The 16919-nt window shown below is 46.6% G+C and overlaps 1 protein-coding gene across 1 annotated transcript; it reads right to left on the bottom strand.

Moving 5' to 3' along the window:
- Window positions 1-336: 336 nt before the first annotated feature.
- LOC146363597 (uncharacterized) lies at window positions 337-16919 on the bottom strand. The gene is made up of 6 exons (XM_084918993.1): window positions 16859-16919; window positions 16405-16596; window positions 15572-15823; window positions 4202-4300; window positions 3884-3979; window positions 337-3604 (listed from the first exon to the last, which is right to left on the bottom strand). The coding sequence occupies exons 1-6, from the start codon at window positions 16917-16919 to the stop codon at window positions 3552-3554; spliced, it is 753 nt and encodes a 250-aa protein (XP_084775119.1). The 3' UTR covers window positions 337-3551.

Raw genomic sequence — 16919 nt, 5'->3', positions numbered from 1 at the left:
TGCAATCAGTAATGACTCTCACACATAAACATTTATTTCTTTGTATTTATATGTTTATACTGTATTCATTAGATACTCTTTTAGTCACAGACGGACAGTTCACAGTGAAGGAAGTTCTTTCTTCGAGAATCAAACTTATACATGGTTTATTTATAACAGCGAAGGAGTGCTAAACAGTTTGATCAGTATGTTAGCAGAGACGTAGTCGAAGCAGTAAAAGTGTCTATTCTAATGTCTAGAGTGTGTGCAGACATCTCCATCATCAACCGTTTTTATTCTTGCCTGAGTTTGAGAAGATGAGAACCGTGTCGCCAGCCCAACGTTATAACGGTTCAACACAGAATTATGATTGATATGTGAATTTGCTGATAGTTCATTATGATCAATACTGATCAGAATATCATCAGTAAATATGAAGTAAATATGAATATGATGGAGTTTGGCTAAAATGATGGATAGAAATAAAAGTAAGAAAAGAAAAAATGATTTTAGGTAAAGAATTCAGTTTTATTTATGCAGCACCAAATCACACTGACTGACAAACCCGAAGTTTTAAAGAGCAGTAAAGAGCAGCACTAAACACTTCTAGTTTAGTGTAAAGTTTACACTAAGCCCAGCTGGTTGTGCATCTTATTACCAGTGACGGGGATAACGGCGATACTTTTTTCAGTAACGAGTAATCTAACTAATTACTATTCCTATCGTTACAACGCCGTTACCGTTACTAAAATGCGGTCGTGTTACTATTTTTCAACAAACAGACGGCTGAAGCTGTGTTCAGCTTACTGTACGTAAGTAATGTGTGCGCTCCCGTGGACGGCTGTCACTTTTTGGCACAACACCTGGAGCTCAGGGGGCAAAACAATCGCATGAGTGCTGCTGTTTGACTGAGGAAGAATAAAGTAGTCGTGGTAAGACAATCACATGACCACTTCAAGACAAAGCAACAAGGTGACATATACCAGTTTATAAACTGTGTTGATCGGCCACGTAAAACCAGAGTCATGATAGACAAGATATATGCCTGTTTTTCCTCAATAGTTTCGTCACGTTTACTGTCTAAGGACAGCGCAGCGAGACCTCTCTGCTTTCACCCATTGCAGCCAACATGTACATGGAAGAAGTGGGAAAGAGGGCTTTGTGATCCTATTCTGGAACACCAGGGTAGGACCACATCTGTGTGAAAATCAAATCTTAGGATGTACTACAATTCACCAACACATCAAATTCACCAGGGAGGATAAGAAAAGTGGCAGGTTAGCCTTCTTAGACTGTGATATTTCCATCAGTAATGGGGGACATCTAAAGGCTGATGTGTACTGGAAACCTACGCATATATTTAAGGTTTAACCATAATATTTAAGGTTTGACTCTCATCATCCACTGGAGCACAAACTGGGTGTCATCAGGACAATACAACACAGCAGCAGGGAAGCAGAAGAACTAGTTATGGTCATTATGCAAATGTACTGTTGCTAAGGAAACCTGCAGTCAGCTGAGATTGAAGAAGTCACCTGGATGAGTGATGTACATGCAGATGAACAGAATCAACTTTCTGGTAAGATAAAGTCCTTCTATGCTACTCAAGTCTGGTGTTAGTCAGCCATGTGGCTGCAAACACTTATCCCACTAGAGGGCGCTCCGGTTTTACTTTGAACCAAGAAGAGGAGCAAAAACCAGCCACTGGTCTGCTACATTAATGTCTGCTCAGAGAAAATGTACTTTAAGTGGTCTAAGGAGCTTGAAAAGAAAAGCGTCTGGACTTTTTTAAGTTGCTTGAAGACGTTTCACCTCTCATCCGAGAAGCTTCTTCAGTTCTGACGCGTTTGCTGTCACATTGTATTTGTAGTGTGAACAAGCAGACAAAAAAATCGGATTTGATCAAAAAATCGGAATTGAGCATTAAGACCTGCAGTGTGAACGTAGACTTAACGACAAAGGTCACTCTTTTGAGGATGCCAGTGTTCACATTTTGGACAGAGAGGACATGGTTTGAAAGAGGAGTGAAAGAAGCCATTTACGTCCACTGTGAGCAACCATCTTTGAACAGAGGCGGTGGTTTACGACACCAACTGTCTGCCATCTATAATCCAGTTCTGAGATCCTTCTCAGACGCCTTAACGCCCACTCACATCCTGGGCCGTCTGACCTCAGAAAATTGCATGATAGGGTGGGACCAGGTTTCACAATGAGCTCACCTGAAACCCTGGCTGATTGTGACCCACACCAGTTTTCACACCACGGCTCATGTGATTAGGTAGAGGATCATCAGGGGGTTGTCTCTCTTGGGGAACCCTCCCATAGGGCTTTACAGCATCCTGCGATTGCATTTGTCCCTAACCATCGGGAACCCTCACATTAACTTTTATAGAGTGGAAAACGGTTAGCGTTCATTGTCCAGCTTTACTGTGTCTGTTATGCTAACATAGCTGTGTCACTAGCGATCACATAGCACATCATTATAAACCAACTAGCCCAACTTTAGTAACCCTACAAACGTCACTGCTGTTTTGTGTTCTGTCTTCATTCATGTCTGAAGTGATAGCAGCGCTGTATGACTTAATTTTTTCTGAAGTGCCTCAATCAGAACATGGTATATTATATTTCAATGGAAGCTAGCGAGCTAACTTCCTGCTAACTTCTCCGTTAAATTTAATAAATCCTGTTTTCATGGATGCCTGGATGTTAAACGTAATTGTTACACCTGCTAAAGCAGCCACACTGATCATTTTATTACATATGAAAGGATTTAGACAGTTTTTAACTCAGTGATCCTGCAGTGATCGTTTGACTTTTGGACCTGCAGCAGAGTTTGGGCCCAGACACAGCTAATGATGTCAGACTCAAAGACTGGGTTGGCTGACGTCTGAGGCCTGTAGCCAATAAATGCTCTCCAGGGCCTTTATAACTGGACTGATGCTGTTAGTATGTTAGTTAGGATCTGATCGTCTTTGTTAGCTTGTTGGTGTTTGTTAGCCTTCATTGATGGTCTTGTTGATTTAGCCAGAAACCTTGAGTGCCCATTCTATTTTGGTTTTCACCGTTTTCTCCTGTTTTTCAGGAGAAAACGTTCTGTTTGTCGGGTTTTGGTTTGAAGTGGAGACTGTAATGTTATGTTGGCCCTGGCTCTCCGAAAGAGTATCATTCACTTTCTTTTTAACATCTAACTGACCCAAACAGCTTTCTCACGTTTTTCCAGCCAGTTTTATGTTACTGTCCTCACTCGTAGATCAACTTGGGAATGCAACAACAGCACCATTTACTTTTAAGCAGGTGTGTTTGTTATTTTTATTCAGAGTTTTACATGGTATAATTTGGTGTTATTGCCATGACAACAGAGCCAACAGCGTACTGAAGCTAAACAGCAAAATAAAATCTGTAAATGATTTAAAATTGTGAACACAACGGTACATACTGAATCTGCAAGGCACTTATACCAAACTGGAGCCCAGCAGCAGTAGCTTGCTATTGTGCCACACTGTCTTTAGTCTCCATGAGCAGCTATGATGCATATAGTTAACATAGGTGTCCTGCTTCTGTGTGATGGTGCATCAGAGATCAGACTCTGCTGCTGTGTCTCGCTTCTGTTTCTGTATCTGTCGAGCTGCAAAACACACAAAATAAACATGGATATGATGGATGGTTATAAATCATACAACTGCTTAAAGTCTGTTTCACTCTACAATTTACAAACTGAACATCATGTTGAAACTCTTAAGACTAAAAGGATCATTTTCTCAGAGACTTTTATGCAGTTGGACTATTTGCAAACCTGCACATGTGCAGCTGCACAAACATCTGCACTAAAGCTGAATCATGTTAAACTTCAATGAGTCTGAAAACAGTGATGATGAGAGCACAGAGGCTCTTTGAGCTCATCCACCTTTCCTCCAGGTAACAGCAGTGATGCTGATCATGATGATTAAGCAGAGCAGTCCAATCAGTGTACGGACAATCATGTGCCACAGGTGATCAGCAGCTGGAGGACAAAGAAACATCTGGAATCAGACCATCATCCACCACCAGCTACAGTCACTGATCACACAGTTATTCAGCTGTATGGGAACTCAACTGAACACTTGATTATTCTGGTACATTTGTCCTGAAACAAACACACTGGGTAACACTCGGAAATTAATATTTTGTCTAAATACTGGTCACAATAATGCAAAAGTCGTTCTTTGAATAACTGCTTTCATACCTAAGATTTCCTCAGGTGCTGCTGCCGCTGTTGCTGCAGTTCTTGTTGTCAGTGAAGTGGTCGTTGTTTTTGGTGGTCGTGTTCGTGTTGTTTTCCTGTCTGTGTTTAACATTTGAAAGATATACAAGACAGAAAATGTACTTTAGAATAGTAACTTTACATAAAAAAGATTTTTTTAAAAACATAACAGAACCCCATGAGTGTTGGTAATCAGCCCAGGACTCTTCTTTTCCAACTAATATTGGTCAGTTTTTGCTGGCCTCTGCAATTCGTCCTCCCAACCCACTGGCTCCAAAACCTTTCCCAGTACCCGCTCACGTTCGCCAACAAAGCATTGTCGGTAAATATATAGATCTAGCACAACTCATTCTTCCACCACTCAACCAGCCCACTCCACCCATCATCTGCAGTCCGGCCCCATCTCAGGCAAAAGAGCTCACTCCACTCGAGTTTGCTTTTGCATTTTCACTATACAGAGACATCTTCTGCACTACTTTCCCTTCCCAAAGACAAGTTATCGATGCCTACTTGACCATAATACTCGATCTCGCCCTACACTTCGGCAGCACCAGCTTTTACCAGTACCACATCCAGTTCACTTCTCAAGCAGCTGCTTGCCTACAACAGTTTAATCAGGACACATTCTGGGGCAGTTTCAACCAGGAACTCTACTGTCGCTGTCCGATCTTCACTCTCCTGCAAGATATGCATCCTGCTTCCATTTGTAGCATTCCAGCCCAAAGCAACTGACAGCCCATAAGCCACACATCCACTCTTACCTGCTTGGGTCCAGCCTCTAAACCAGAAATTTCCAAACCCACAGCATCCATTCCTGGCATGTCTTTGCCACAAGGTACAGACTGAAAGGGCAGACTCATTGCGAACCTAGGAGGCAGCACCATTTGCAATAATTCCAACTCCAGAAACTGATTCCAGTTGCCTCATGTCTCAGTGCTGCTATCTCCACTCCTGCTCTTTTTGCGGCAGCGGCCATTCCTGCCCAGCATGCCCCCACAACCCCCCCAAACAATGACTAGTTTTATCTGTTTTGACACCTATACATATTCACGCTTTAAAAGAAGCCTTAAAAAAAAAATCACCCTTACCCAGACTTGGTGAACTTTTTAGTAAAAGGTTTTTAAGGTTTCCACCCAGGGATTGTTACCCAGCCATCAGGTCTCTTGTACCTGTAAAAACCTCCAGTCAGCTCTCAAAGACCCAGACGCCATTGAAAGCCTGCTCGCCAAAGAAGTTAGGAGGGTTTAATGAGTGGACCCTTTCCTAAACTGCCTGTTCCCCTTTTTCGCATCGCTACCAGAAAATATTCAGGCAGAAAGCACATCATCATCATAAATGTATCTGCACCTCATGGGAGTCATGTTTTTAAATCAGAGACGTCATTCCCTGGAAACACCTGGAGAAACACAGCTGACACAAATGAACCTGACGCCACCAGGGAAGCAAAACTGAACACATTGAACATGGAAACAAGACTTTCAAAATAAAACAGGAAAACATAGAGAGACGTAGACATGACAACCACACTTGACAATACGATAATGGTTTGTATCATATCTATCTAATAGACTCCAGTTTGTGCATGTAAATGGAGAGTCCTCTTCACACACTGAGGTTAATTATGGAGTTCCACAGGGTTCAGTGCTAGGACCAATTCTGTTTACACTATACATGCTTCCCTTAGGCAGCATCATTAGAAGACATAGCATACATTTACACTGCTATGCAGATGACACCCAGCTCTATCTGTCCATGAAGCCAGATAACACACACCAATTAGTTAAACTGCAGGAATGTCTTAAAGACATAAAGACCTGGATGGCCGCTAACTTTCTGCTTCTTAATTCAGACCAAACTGAGGTTATTGTACTCGGCCCTGAAAATCTTAGAAATATGGTTGTGAAATGCACTTCACACACACACACACACACACACACACAGTTCTTTATAGCGAGATGCCACGTTTATTTTTAGTTTTTGTTTGTTGTGACAGTCCACAGTCTGGACATTTCCGGTCTCAGCTGTTCCCAGCCTCCTTCCCGCTCCTCTCCCGTCTCACTAAAAAAAGGGAAGAAACCGTCATCAGACCAAAAACCACCAGCTGTGTTCTCACCTGCCTGTCCAGCACCGCCCCGTTGAGCTCACTGCACCACTCCTCCCCTGCAGCTGAGCCTGGGAAATACACCCCCACCGCCCGACTGAGGCCGGGGAGCCGTCTGGCCGAACCTACTCTCGTGGACAGGATGCGATAGCTGCCGTCTCCTCCACCTGTGGACGCACCTGCCCGCCCCCAAGTGGTGCCCCAGATACTGTAGCTGTGGAGTGGAGAAGGATGTTTTTTCCTTGGATTGGCAGACAAGGGAATCTGCCAGTAACCCTTGGTTAAATCCAGTGTCGTGAAAAAAATGGGCTGTGCCCAACCGGTCCAGGAGCTCGTCGACCCGGGGCATGGGATAAGCATCAAAGCATGACACTTCATTCACCTTGCGATAGTCAACACAGAACCGTATAGACCCATCCTTCTTCACCACAAGAACTATGGGGCTATACCAGGCGCTGTGCGACTCTTCTATCACTCCCATTTTCAGCATTTCAGCCAATTCCCTCTGAACAATTTGCCGGTTATGCTCAGGAAGCCTGTAGGGCCGTGAACGCACCGTCACGCCAGGCTGTGTTTCAAAATGATGCTCAATGAGAGACCGTCGGCCGGGCAGGGGGGACAACACATCTGCAAAATGCTGCTGGAACGCATCAACATCCGCTCTCTGGGCCTGTGTGAGATGGTCATCACAAGGGAGGGAGGCGGGGATGATAGAATTTGGCACCTCCGGCCCCAACTCATCTCTCTCCTTAACCAGGCTCATCAGAGAAGCGGTTTCAGCCTCTCTTCACGCTTTAAGGAGGTTGAGGTGATAAATCTGCTGCGCTCTTCCCCTGTCCGACCGAGCGACCTCATAGTCAACGTCCCCAATTCGCCGTGTGACCACAAAGTGTCCTTGCCACTTGGCAAGCAACTTTGAGCTGGAAGAATGGAGTAATACAAGCACTTTGTCTCCTGGTGAAAATTGCCTGAGTCTAGCTCCTCTGTCATACAGGCGTTGCTGACGCTGCTGAGCCTGGAGCAAATTCTCCCGTGACAACCTTCCCAAAGTGTGGCGTTTCGCTCTCAGGTCCAACACGTACTGAATCTCATTCTTGGCGGGGCTCGGACCTTCCTCCCAGCTTTCTTTAATCAGGTCGAGCACCCCACGCGGCTTCCTGCCGAACAGCAGTTCAAAGGGAGAAAATCCCGTGGAGGCCTGGGGCACCTCCTGCACTCCAAATAACAGAGGGTCTAGCCAGTGATCCCAATTCCGTTCATCCTCGTTAATGAACTTACGAATCATGGACTTTAAAGACTTGTTCAACCACTGTACCAGCCCGTCCACATGAGGGTGGTAGACGCTGGTCCGAATAGATTTAATGCCCAGTAATTCATACAGCTCCCGCAGTGTGTGAGACATGAACGATGTGCCCTGATCTCTTTCGGGATTCCGACTCGGGAGATGACCTGAAACAGTGCCTGCGCCACACTCTTTGCAGAGATGTTGCGCAGCGCCACTGCTTCCGGGTATCGCGTTGCATAATCCACCAGGACTAACAGAAAGCGATAGCCGCGTGCACTCTGGTGAAACGCCCCGATGAGGTCCGTGCCAATGCGCTCAAACGGGACCTCCATGAGTGGGAGCGGGCGCAAAGGCACTTTTGGTATGAACGGCTGATTAACAAGCTGGCAGGCCGGGCAGGACGCGCACCAGCGGCTCACATCCGGATGTCTGGCCAATAAAATCAGGCCGTTATTCGCTCCAGAGTTTTTTCATATCCTATATGCCCTGCCATGGGGTTATAATGAGCCGCCTGGAAAATCATTTCCCGGCGGACTTGCGGCACCAACAACTGGGCGTGTGTCTCCTCCATGCGAGTGTCACGACTCACTCGATATAACCTATCTTTTAATAAAATGAAGCGTGGGTAGGTCTGCACGGCTTCAGGGCGCACCACGTGACCATCAATCTCAATGGTCGAAGGCTGAGCGTAGGGTGTCATCGCGAGACTGCTCCAGTGGGAAATCTCCCGTGGGGGAAATTTCAGGAGCCGGTGGGGGCTCCCATGAAGGACCCGCCATCTCCCACCCCCCCTCGGAGTCAGTGTCGGACAACCCCGCGCAGACACTACACGCTAATAATGGTCGTGATCGCACTCATACTGCCCTAACAGGTGATGAAACAATCTGTGCCCAGAATTAGGGGATACAACAGGCATGGGCTAACCACGGCCTTCACTCTATGCGTTTTGCCCTTATACTTTAACAACAGCCGCACTATGGGATACCTGTGAATATATCACCATGAACACATGTGGGTCTGCGTACATCTCGTGTCCACCAAAGCATGGCGTATACCCCCTTGAGTCCTTACCGGAATGCTGTACATCCCTCCTGGACCGGGAGAGGGTGCTGGGGCACCGGCGACGCAGAACACCTGCCCCTGTCCCTCTTTAGGTGTTGCCCGCACTTCCAGCACTCCTGCCCCAGCGTCTGTGCCGCTCTCCGTGGCTCAGGGGTGACACTGCTCATCTCTGATCCCTGGGAAGGTACAAACGAAGCAAAAAGATTAGTGGGGCTCAGCACCGGCGCCCGCTCTCCCTGCGCCGGCACGGGGCATGTTTGCTCGGTTTCCGACTGCCCTCCCTTGGCTCCTCCGGTTCTCCACCAATGTGACCGCAACCTCCAGACCCGATGGTGGCACCAGACCCATCTCACTGTCTCCGCAGGCAGCCCCTCCATGAACTGCTCCAGCACCAACTTCTCCACCAGCAGCGTCTCCCCCTCTGACGATCCCGGCTGCAGCCACCGCACCGCCGCGTTGTGCAGTTTCCGGGCCCAAGCAAACGGCCGATCCTCCCCGGCGATTATCCTCAGGGGCAAGATCCATCCTGTCCAACACCGCCTGGCTCATGTCCTCGAAGCTGCTCCTCGAGGAGCTCAGACGGCGGCCCTGAGGATATTCGCCGTCTGAGCCTCCCCCGACAGCAGAGGAAGCAAACGTGGAGCCCACTAAACCTGCGGCCACTTCCAAGGTGGCCGCAGGTTTAGTGGGCCACCTTGGAAGTGGTTTAGCTCCAATCAGCCACTCCAGAACCTGGGTCTGCCGGTCCGCCTGCTCCTTCAGCTTTGCCAGGTGATCACGCTGGAGCGCCGCCTGGTCTTGGCTCATCTTCGCCATCTCCGCTGGCATTTGTGCCAGGAACTGCAAAGGCTGGGCAGGTGGCGCAGCATGTGGGTCTGACATTCCCACCAGACAGGGTTTCGGCACGACTTGTGAAATGCACTTCACACACACACACACACAGTTCTTTATAGCGAGATGCCACGTTTATTTTTAGGTTTTGTTTGTTGTGACAGTCCACAGTCTGGACAGCTCCGGTCTCAGCTGTTCCCAGCCTCTTTCCCACTCCGTCTCACTAAAAAAGGGAACGCCACCAGCTGTTTTCTCACCTGCCTCTCCAGCACCTGAGTTGATCTCACTGCACCACTCCTCCCCTGCAGCCGAGCCCAGGACCACACCTCCGCCACAGTGGTATCCAAGCAGATTCTTACTCTGGATGGCATTACCTCAGCCTCCAGTAACACTGTGAGGAACCTTGGAGTCATTTTGACCAGGACATGTCCTTCAACGCACATATTAAACAAATATGTAAGACTGCTTTCTTCCATTTGTGCAACATCTCTAAAATTAGAAATATCCTGTCTCAGAGTGACGCTGAAAAACTAGTTCATGCATTTATTACTTCCAGGCTGGACGACTGTAATTCATTATTATCAGGAAGTCCTAAAAACTCCCTGAAAAGCCTTCAGTTAATCCAAAATGCTGCAGCAAGAGTCCTGACAGGGACTAGAAGGAGAGAGCATATTTCTCCTGTTTTGGCTTCCTGTTAAATCCAGAATTCAAAATCCTGCTCCTCACATACAAGGTCTTAAATAATCAGGCCCCATCTTATCTTAATGACCTTGTAGTACCATATCACCCTATCAGAGCACTTCGCTCTCGCTCTGCAGGCCTACTTGTTGTTCCTAGAGTATTTAAAAGTAGAATGGGAGGCAGAGCCTTCAGTTTTCAGGCCCCTCTTCTGTGGAACCAGCTTCCAGTTTGGATTCAGGAGACAGAAACTATCTCTACTTTCAAGATTAGGCTTCAAACTTTCCTTTTTGCTAAAGCATATAGTTAGGGCTGGACCAGGTGACCCTGAATCCTCCCTTAGTTATGCTGCAATAGACGTAGGCTGCCGGGGATTCCCATGATGCATTGAGTTTTTCCGTTCCAGTCACCTTTCTCACTCACTATGTGTTAACAGACCTCTCTGCATTGAATCATATCTGTTATTAATCTCTGTCTCTCTTCCACAGCATGTCTTTATCCTGTCTTCCTTCTCTCACCCCAACCAATCACAGCAGATGGCCCCGCCCCTCCATGAGCCTGGTTCTGCCGGAGGTTTCTTCCTGTTAAAAGAGCAGGGCTGATGTGGTGGGTTCTGGTGATAATACAGGCAGCAGAGTTCTGGACACGTTGAAGCTCATGGATAGATTTTTGACTAAGACCAAAAAGAAGAGAGTTGCAGTAATCGATCCGGGAAGTGACCAGACTGTGAACAAGAGTGTCAGCGGCATGTGGGGTCACTGTTTGATCAGACTTCACAAACAGGAAAAGACTCATGAACACCTGGATATTGATTAAACATAAACTAGAATAATACTTGACTTAACCATAACCAAATAATAACACCAGAACTTTGCGTTAATGCAATCTAACATAAGAAAATCAAAAATACAAAATACTCAAAACGCTGGTGCACAGACGCAGCTGTGACATTTTGTGAAATGTGTCCAGTCCTCATTGGGGTCTATGCTGACTGGCTTACTGCACAGATGTGAGGTGATTCAGTCTGAACATGTAACTCTGCACGACTTACAGTAGAGAGCAACGAAGTGAAAATCTACCTTTGTAACAGCGCTTTCTAAAGTGCATCACTTCATGAAGAGGACAGTTATTCACATCATCTCTGGGACATGTCAGCAGAAAACGATTCAAATATTACGTGTGGGTTTAAGATTCAAAAATAGAAAAAGGGAAGTGAAAGTTTGACGTTACCTGATGGGATCACCCTCAGCTCTGCGGCCGTTTCGTTGTTACACAGGTATGTTCCAGAGTCTGAGACAGCAGCTTCACGAATGTGCAGTGACTTATCCACGAATGCATGGTAATGTTTTCCTGGATCATCGTGTCTCATTACACCGTTATTAAAAACTGTAAATATGATAACTTTCCTCCCTTCTGTCTCTCTGCTCCAGGTCACGTTGCCCTGAGGGCGAGGACAGGGCAGAGTGATGGGCTGCTGCTCCTCAGCTTCTTTATAGATTAAATCTGTGAAACATAATCTATGAAAATATCTAACAATACCAAATTATCTGTTTACACATGAAAGGCGGAGTGTTAGAAGCCTGTACCTGCAGAGACATCAGAGCCCAGAATAAAAGCACAAAGACAGCAGCAAATGTTCACCCACATCCTGAAGCACTGAAATAACTGTGCACACACAGCAACAGCTGACCCAGGCTTCTGTTTCTGCTGAGAACAGGAACTGTGTGGTTTACAGGAACTGTGTGGTTTACACGCACATCTTCTGCACATCTCAGAGTTTTTTTATAGGAAATGAATATTAATGTTTCCTGTTAATATTTCCTCAGGATTTGTTGTTGACTACCGACAACAACAAAACTGTGTCTGTACTGGAAAGTGAAAATTACTTTTCTGTGAACAATCAAACACACTACGCCACAGCTACAGTGGGGCAAAAACGTATTTAATCAGCCACCAATTGTGCAAGTTCTCCCACTTTAAAAGATGAGAGTTCTTCCATCACAGGTATGCGTCAACTATGAGACAAAATGAGGAAAAAAAATCACATTGTCTCATTTTTAAAGAACTTATTTGTAAATCGTGGTGGAAAATAAGTATTTGGTGAGTAACAAAAGCTCATCTCAGTACTTTGTTATATACCCTTTGTTGACAATGACAGAGGTCAAATGTTTGCTGTAAGTCTTAGCGAGGTTTTCACACACTGTTGCCCCAAAGCCTGATGTTCCCACCACGCTTCACAGTAGGTATGCTGTTCTTTGGATGCAACTCAGCATTCTTTCTCCTCCAAACACAACAATTAGACTTTTTACCAAAAAGATCTATTTTGGTTTCATCTGAACATATGACATTCTCTCAATCCTCTTCTGGATCCAAACGCTTTCTAGCAAACTTCAGACGGCCTGGGCGTGTACCGGCTTAATCAGAGCGACACGTCTGGCACTGCAGGATTTGAGTCCCTGGCGGCTTAGTGTGTTGCTGATGGTAGCCTTTGTTACTTTGGTCCCAGCTCTCTGCAGGTCATTCGCTCGCGCCCCCCCGCGTGGTTCTGGGATCTTTGCTCACCGTTCATGTGATCATTTTGACCCCACGGGGTGAGATCTTCCATGGAGCCCCAGGTCGACGGAGATTATCAGTGGTCTTGTATGTCTTCCATTTTCTAATAATTGCTCCCACAGTTGATTTCTTCACACCAAGCTGCTTACCTATTGCAGATTCAGTCTTCCCAGCCCGGTGCAGGTCTACAATTTTGTTTCTGGTGTCCTTTGACAGCTCTTTGGTCTTGGCCATAGTGGAGTTTGGAGTGTGACTGTTTGAGGTTGTGGACATGTGTCTTTTATCCTGATAACGAGCAAAAACAGGTGCTATCAATACAGGTAACAAGAGGAGGACAGAGGAGCCTCTTACAGAAGAAGTTACAGGTCTGTGAGAGCCAGAAATCTTGCTTGTTTGTAGGCGACCAAATACTTATTTTCCACCATAATTTGCAAATAAATTCTTTAAAAATGAATTTTTTTTACTCATTTTGTCTCTCATACCCTGGAACACCACCAAGTCATTGGTTCAGGTATGTGGATGACACCTGGGTGACAATCAAATCTCAGGACGTTCCACATTTCACGGATCACATTAACTCGGTGGACTGACACATCAAATTCACCAGGGAGGATATGAACAGTGGCAGGTTAGCCTTCTTAGACTGTGAGATTTCCATCAGGAATGGGGGACATCTAAAAGCTGACGCCCAGTTTGGAGCACAAACTGGGCGTCATCAGGACGCTACAACACAGAGCGAACACCATCCCCACAGACACAGCAGCCAGGGAGGCAGAAGAACATCAAGAAGGCCCTGAGTCAATGTGGTTATCCCAGCTAGACTTTTGTCAAAGCTGAGAAGGCGCCTAAAGAAAGCTCCCGCTGATCCAGGAGAGAAGGACAACCGCATGTTAATGATCCAGGCACTGACCTCACAGCCCATTGTTCATTCAGTGGTGCTAGTTTCAGTTATTATGCAAATGTGCTGTTTATAAAGTTTGGGAAACCTGCAGTCAGCCGAGGCTGAAGAAGTCACCTGGATGATGATAAAATGTTTCTCCCACTGAAAACACAACGTCCAGATGAACAGAATCACCTTTTTGGGATATAGTGCTCCCAGCTTTCTGTCGAATGGCCGTCATTGCTTGGAGAATCGAGGAGAGCATCCGGCAGGCGCTACGGGATGATAATAATAATAATGGATTGGATTTATATAGCGCTTTTCAAGGCACCCAAAGCGCTTTACAATTCCACTATCATTCACTCTCACATTCACACACTGGTGGAGGCAGCTACGGTTGTAGCCACAGCTGCCCTGGGGCAGACTGACAGAAGCGAGGCTGCCACATCGCGCCATCGGCCCCTCTGGCCATCACCAGTAGGCGGTAGGGTAAAGCGTCTTGCCCAAAGACACAACGACCAGGACAGAGAGCCCGGGAATCGAACCGGCGACCTTCCGATTACAGATGCGCTCCCCTAACCCTGACCTCCTCCAACCTCCAGATCGCCGTTTTGTTCCCACATTCGGGCTCACATATCTAAATTCTCCTGTCACCACAGAGCAGGTTGAACCATCGCCTTACCGAAGCGCCACTTCTGGTGGGAAACTTGCGCAGGAGTACGTCTCCGCCTGCGAGACCTGCACCAGGAGCAAAACCAGGATGCAGCGCCGCTCCAGACTACTGCAGCCATTAGCCATACCTTCTTGCACTTGGTCACACATCTGTCTGGACTTCGTCACCAGTTTGCTCATCTCGGCAGGTAAATCCGTAATTCTCTCTGTAATTGATAGATTCTCCAAAGCCACTGACTTTATAGCCTTGGACAAACTCCCCACAGCTACTGAAACCGCTAAACTTTTGGTCGACCGCATCTTCAAGCGCCACAAAAGCTCAATCCGAGATCACCTCCAGCAGAGGACCCCAGTTCACATCACAGGGTTGGAAGTCATTTTGCTCTTTAGGGGACCAGGTCAGCCTCAGTTCTGGCTACCACCCTCAGACCAACGGAAAGACTTCTTAGGTTCTTAGGTTTTGTGTTCTCATGTTTATTGCAGGTTTAGTTCAGTGTCTAGTCTGTCTCTTTGTGTCTGCGTCTTTGTTTAGTGGTTTCCTGTTTTATTGTGAAAGTCTATGTCTTATGTTAGCGCGTGCAGCTTTGCTCCTCCTGTCTCGTTAGTCCAATCCCTCCCAGCTGTGTCTCCCTCCTGTGTCGCGTTGTACCATCAAATTATGCCTGTGTGTTTCTGTTCTCAGTATTCAGTGTTCACTTCATGTTTTGTTTCCGTGCCAGCAACAAAGCTGAGGTTTGGAGTTGTATTCAGTGTCCGAGTCTCGCATTTGGATCCTCCTCTCCCTCCGCCTGCACACAGAGCCCTGACAGATCAGATGCTCTCCTGAGAGAAACTGGGAGACGAGCAGGGATAAATCATGAACTCAAAAGCTATATAATAATTCAAAAATACAAAACACTGGGTCACCGACCCAGGACCGTGACACGTTCGTTCATACTTGACCCTCCTCTCATTTCAGATTTTTCCAGGTCACATCGCAGGTTGGAGGCTGCTCCTGCTGCATGGCTGCTGCATGGCTGCCAGCTTGGCCATCTGGCTAAGCAGAGTTGCACTTTTTAAATGTCTTTTATTTTCCAGCTTTCCAGCTGCCCTCCTTCTGTGTCACACACAGCCCCCTTCTCAGGTCCCAGCAACATGATTAGATAATTAGGTCACGTGTGTGAGTAAACCTCCCCTGACACCACACCCTGAATCCATTGCTCCACCCCTCCCAGGCAGCTGAGCCACAAACCACACCCCGCCACAAGGTCACTACCATGAGATATTTTATATTCACTGTCTTATTCTCACCGCTGTCAGATTTCTCCTCTTTGATCAGTTTTAGATAAGCAGCGGGTTTTCCATCACAGTGGTACAGTCCGGAGTCAGCAAGCTGAACATCTGGAATAATCAACATCTGGCCCACAGTGGAAGCATGAGGGCAGACTATCTGTTGTTTTCCAGCAAAACTTCTGCTCCATGATGGACTTCCTGATCTTCGACCAGCACGAGGGCATCTCAGAGTGACGTTCCTCCCCCCCACAACAGCGAGTCTCATTGTTCCTGTGCACAGTAAACATGAACATCATGGGGTCAGCACCTGTCTAAGGTTCACACACATGCATTCGGTCTGTCTTCTACTGACTTTCATTCTCCTCTCCAAAGCACACCTCCACCTCTCCAGGCTCTCCTCCACCTCTCCAGGCTCTCCTCCACCTGCTCCCTGCTCTCACTGCAGATCACAGTGTCGTCTGCAAACATCAGAGTCCACAGAGACTCCGGCCTGACCTCATCTGTCAGTCTTTCCATCACTGCAAACAGGAAGGAGCTAAGAGCCGATCCCTGATGTAATCCTACCTCCACCTTCACACCTCACCCCCGTCTCTCTGCCTTATACATGAGTCGCACCACCCTCACTTCTCTGCCACTCCTGTCTTCCACCTTCAGTGCACCTCTCTAAACAAAATGAAATGTTCTCGAGAGAAAGAGAAACATGGTCACATGACCTCACATATTCAGACCTGAGTTCAGGGTCATAACCCTGGGCTGATGTAACGGTCAGAGAGGCAAAGCTTTTCTAGTCTGTGCTGTTTAAGATGCTTTTTGCTACACTTGGGCCATGTGGCACATGGTTACCTGCTCACCAACAGAGCCACACCAGTGAGCAGTGTACTGCTTGGTGATGTCATCGTGTCTTATTAAACGTCCGCCATCGGCTGTCAGGATCTCCTCTCTGCTGTCATTTCTCTCTCTGCTCCACGTCACTCTGCGCTCCTCGGAGAGAGGACACCTCAGAACAACGGAGTGCTCTTCTTCAGCCACTTCATGCATCAAACCTGCAAAACACAATATCATAAAAATATAAGTGAACATTTGGCTGCAGATGGATTAAGATTCAATCTGACTTTACTGAGGTTTTTTAAATTAAATCAGCTGTACTACACACCACTGACACAGGCTTCAAAAGCAGAACAAACCAACATGTCACAGTTCAGAGAAATGACACAAGCTTCAATATGCAAACTTATCATTAAGGTGTAAAAAACAAGTTTAAACATTTAGGTCAAAATGTTCAGAATGAATGTAAACGGTTCTTACCTGCAGTGACTTTACAGCTCAGGAAAAAGGCAAAAAGACAGCAGCAGATGTTTGCTGCCAT

The sequence above is a fragment of the Perissodus microlepis genome, chromosome 22, assembly GCF_051167445.1.
Source record: "Perissodus microlepis isolate ML-2025 ecotype Zambia chromosome 22, ASM5116744v1, whole genome shotgun sequence".
Classification (NCBI taxonomy): domain Eukaryota; kingdom Metazoa; phylum Chordata; class Actinopteri; order Cichliformes; family Cichlidae; genus Perissodus; species Perissodus microlepis.
This window is presented reverse-complemented; position numbering and strand designations above follow the sequence as displayed.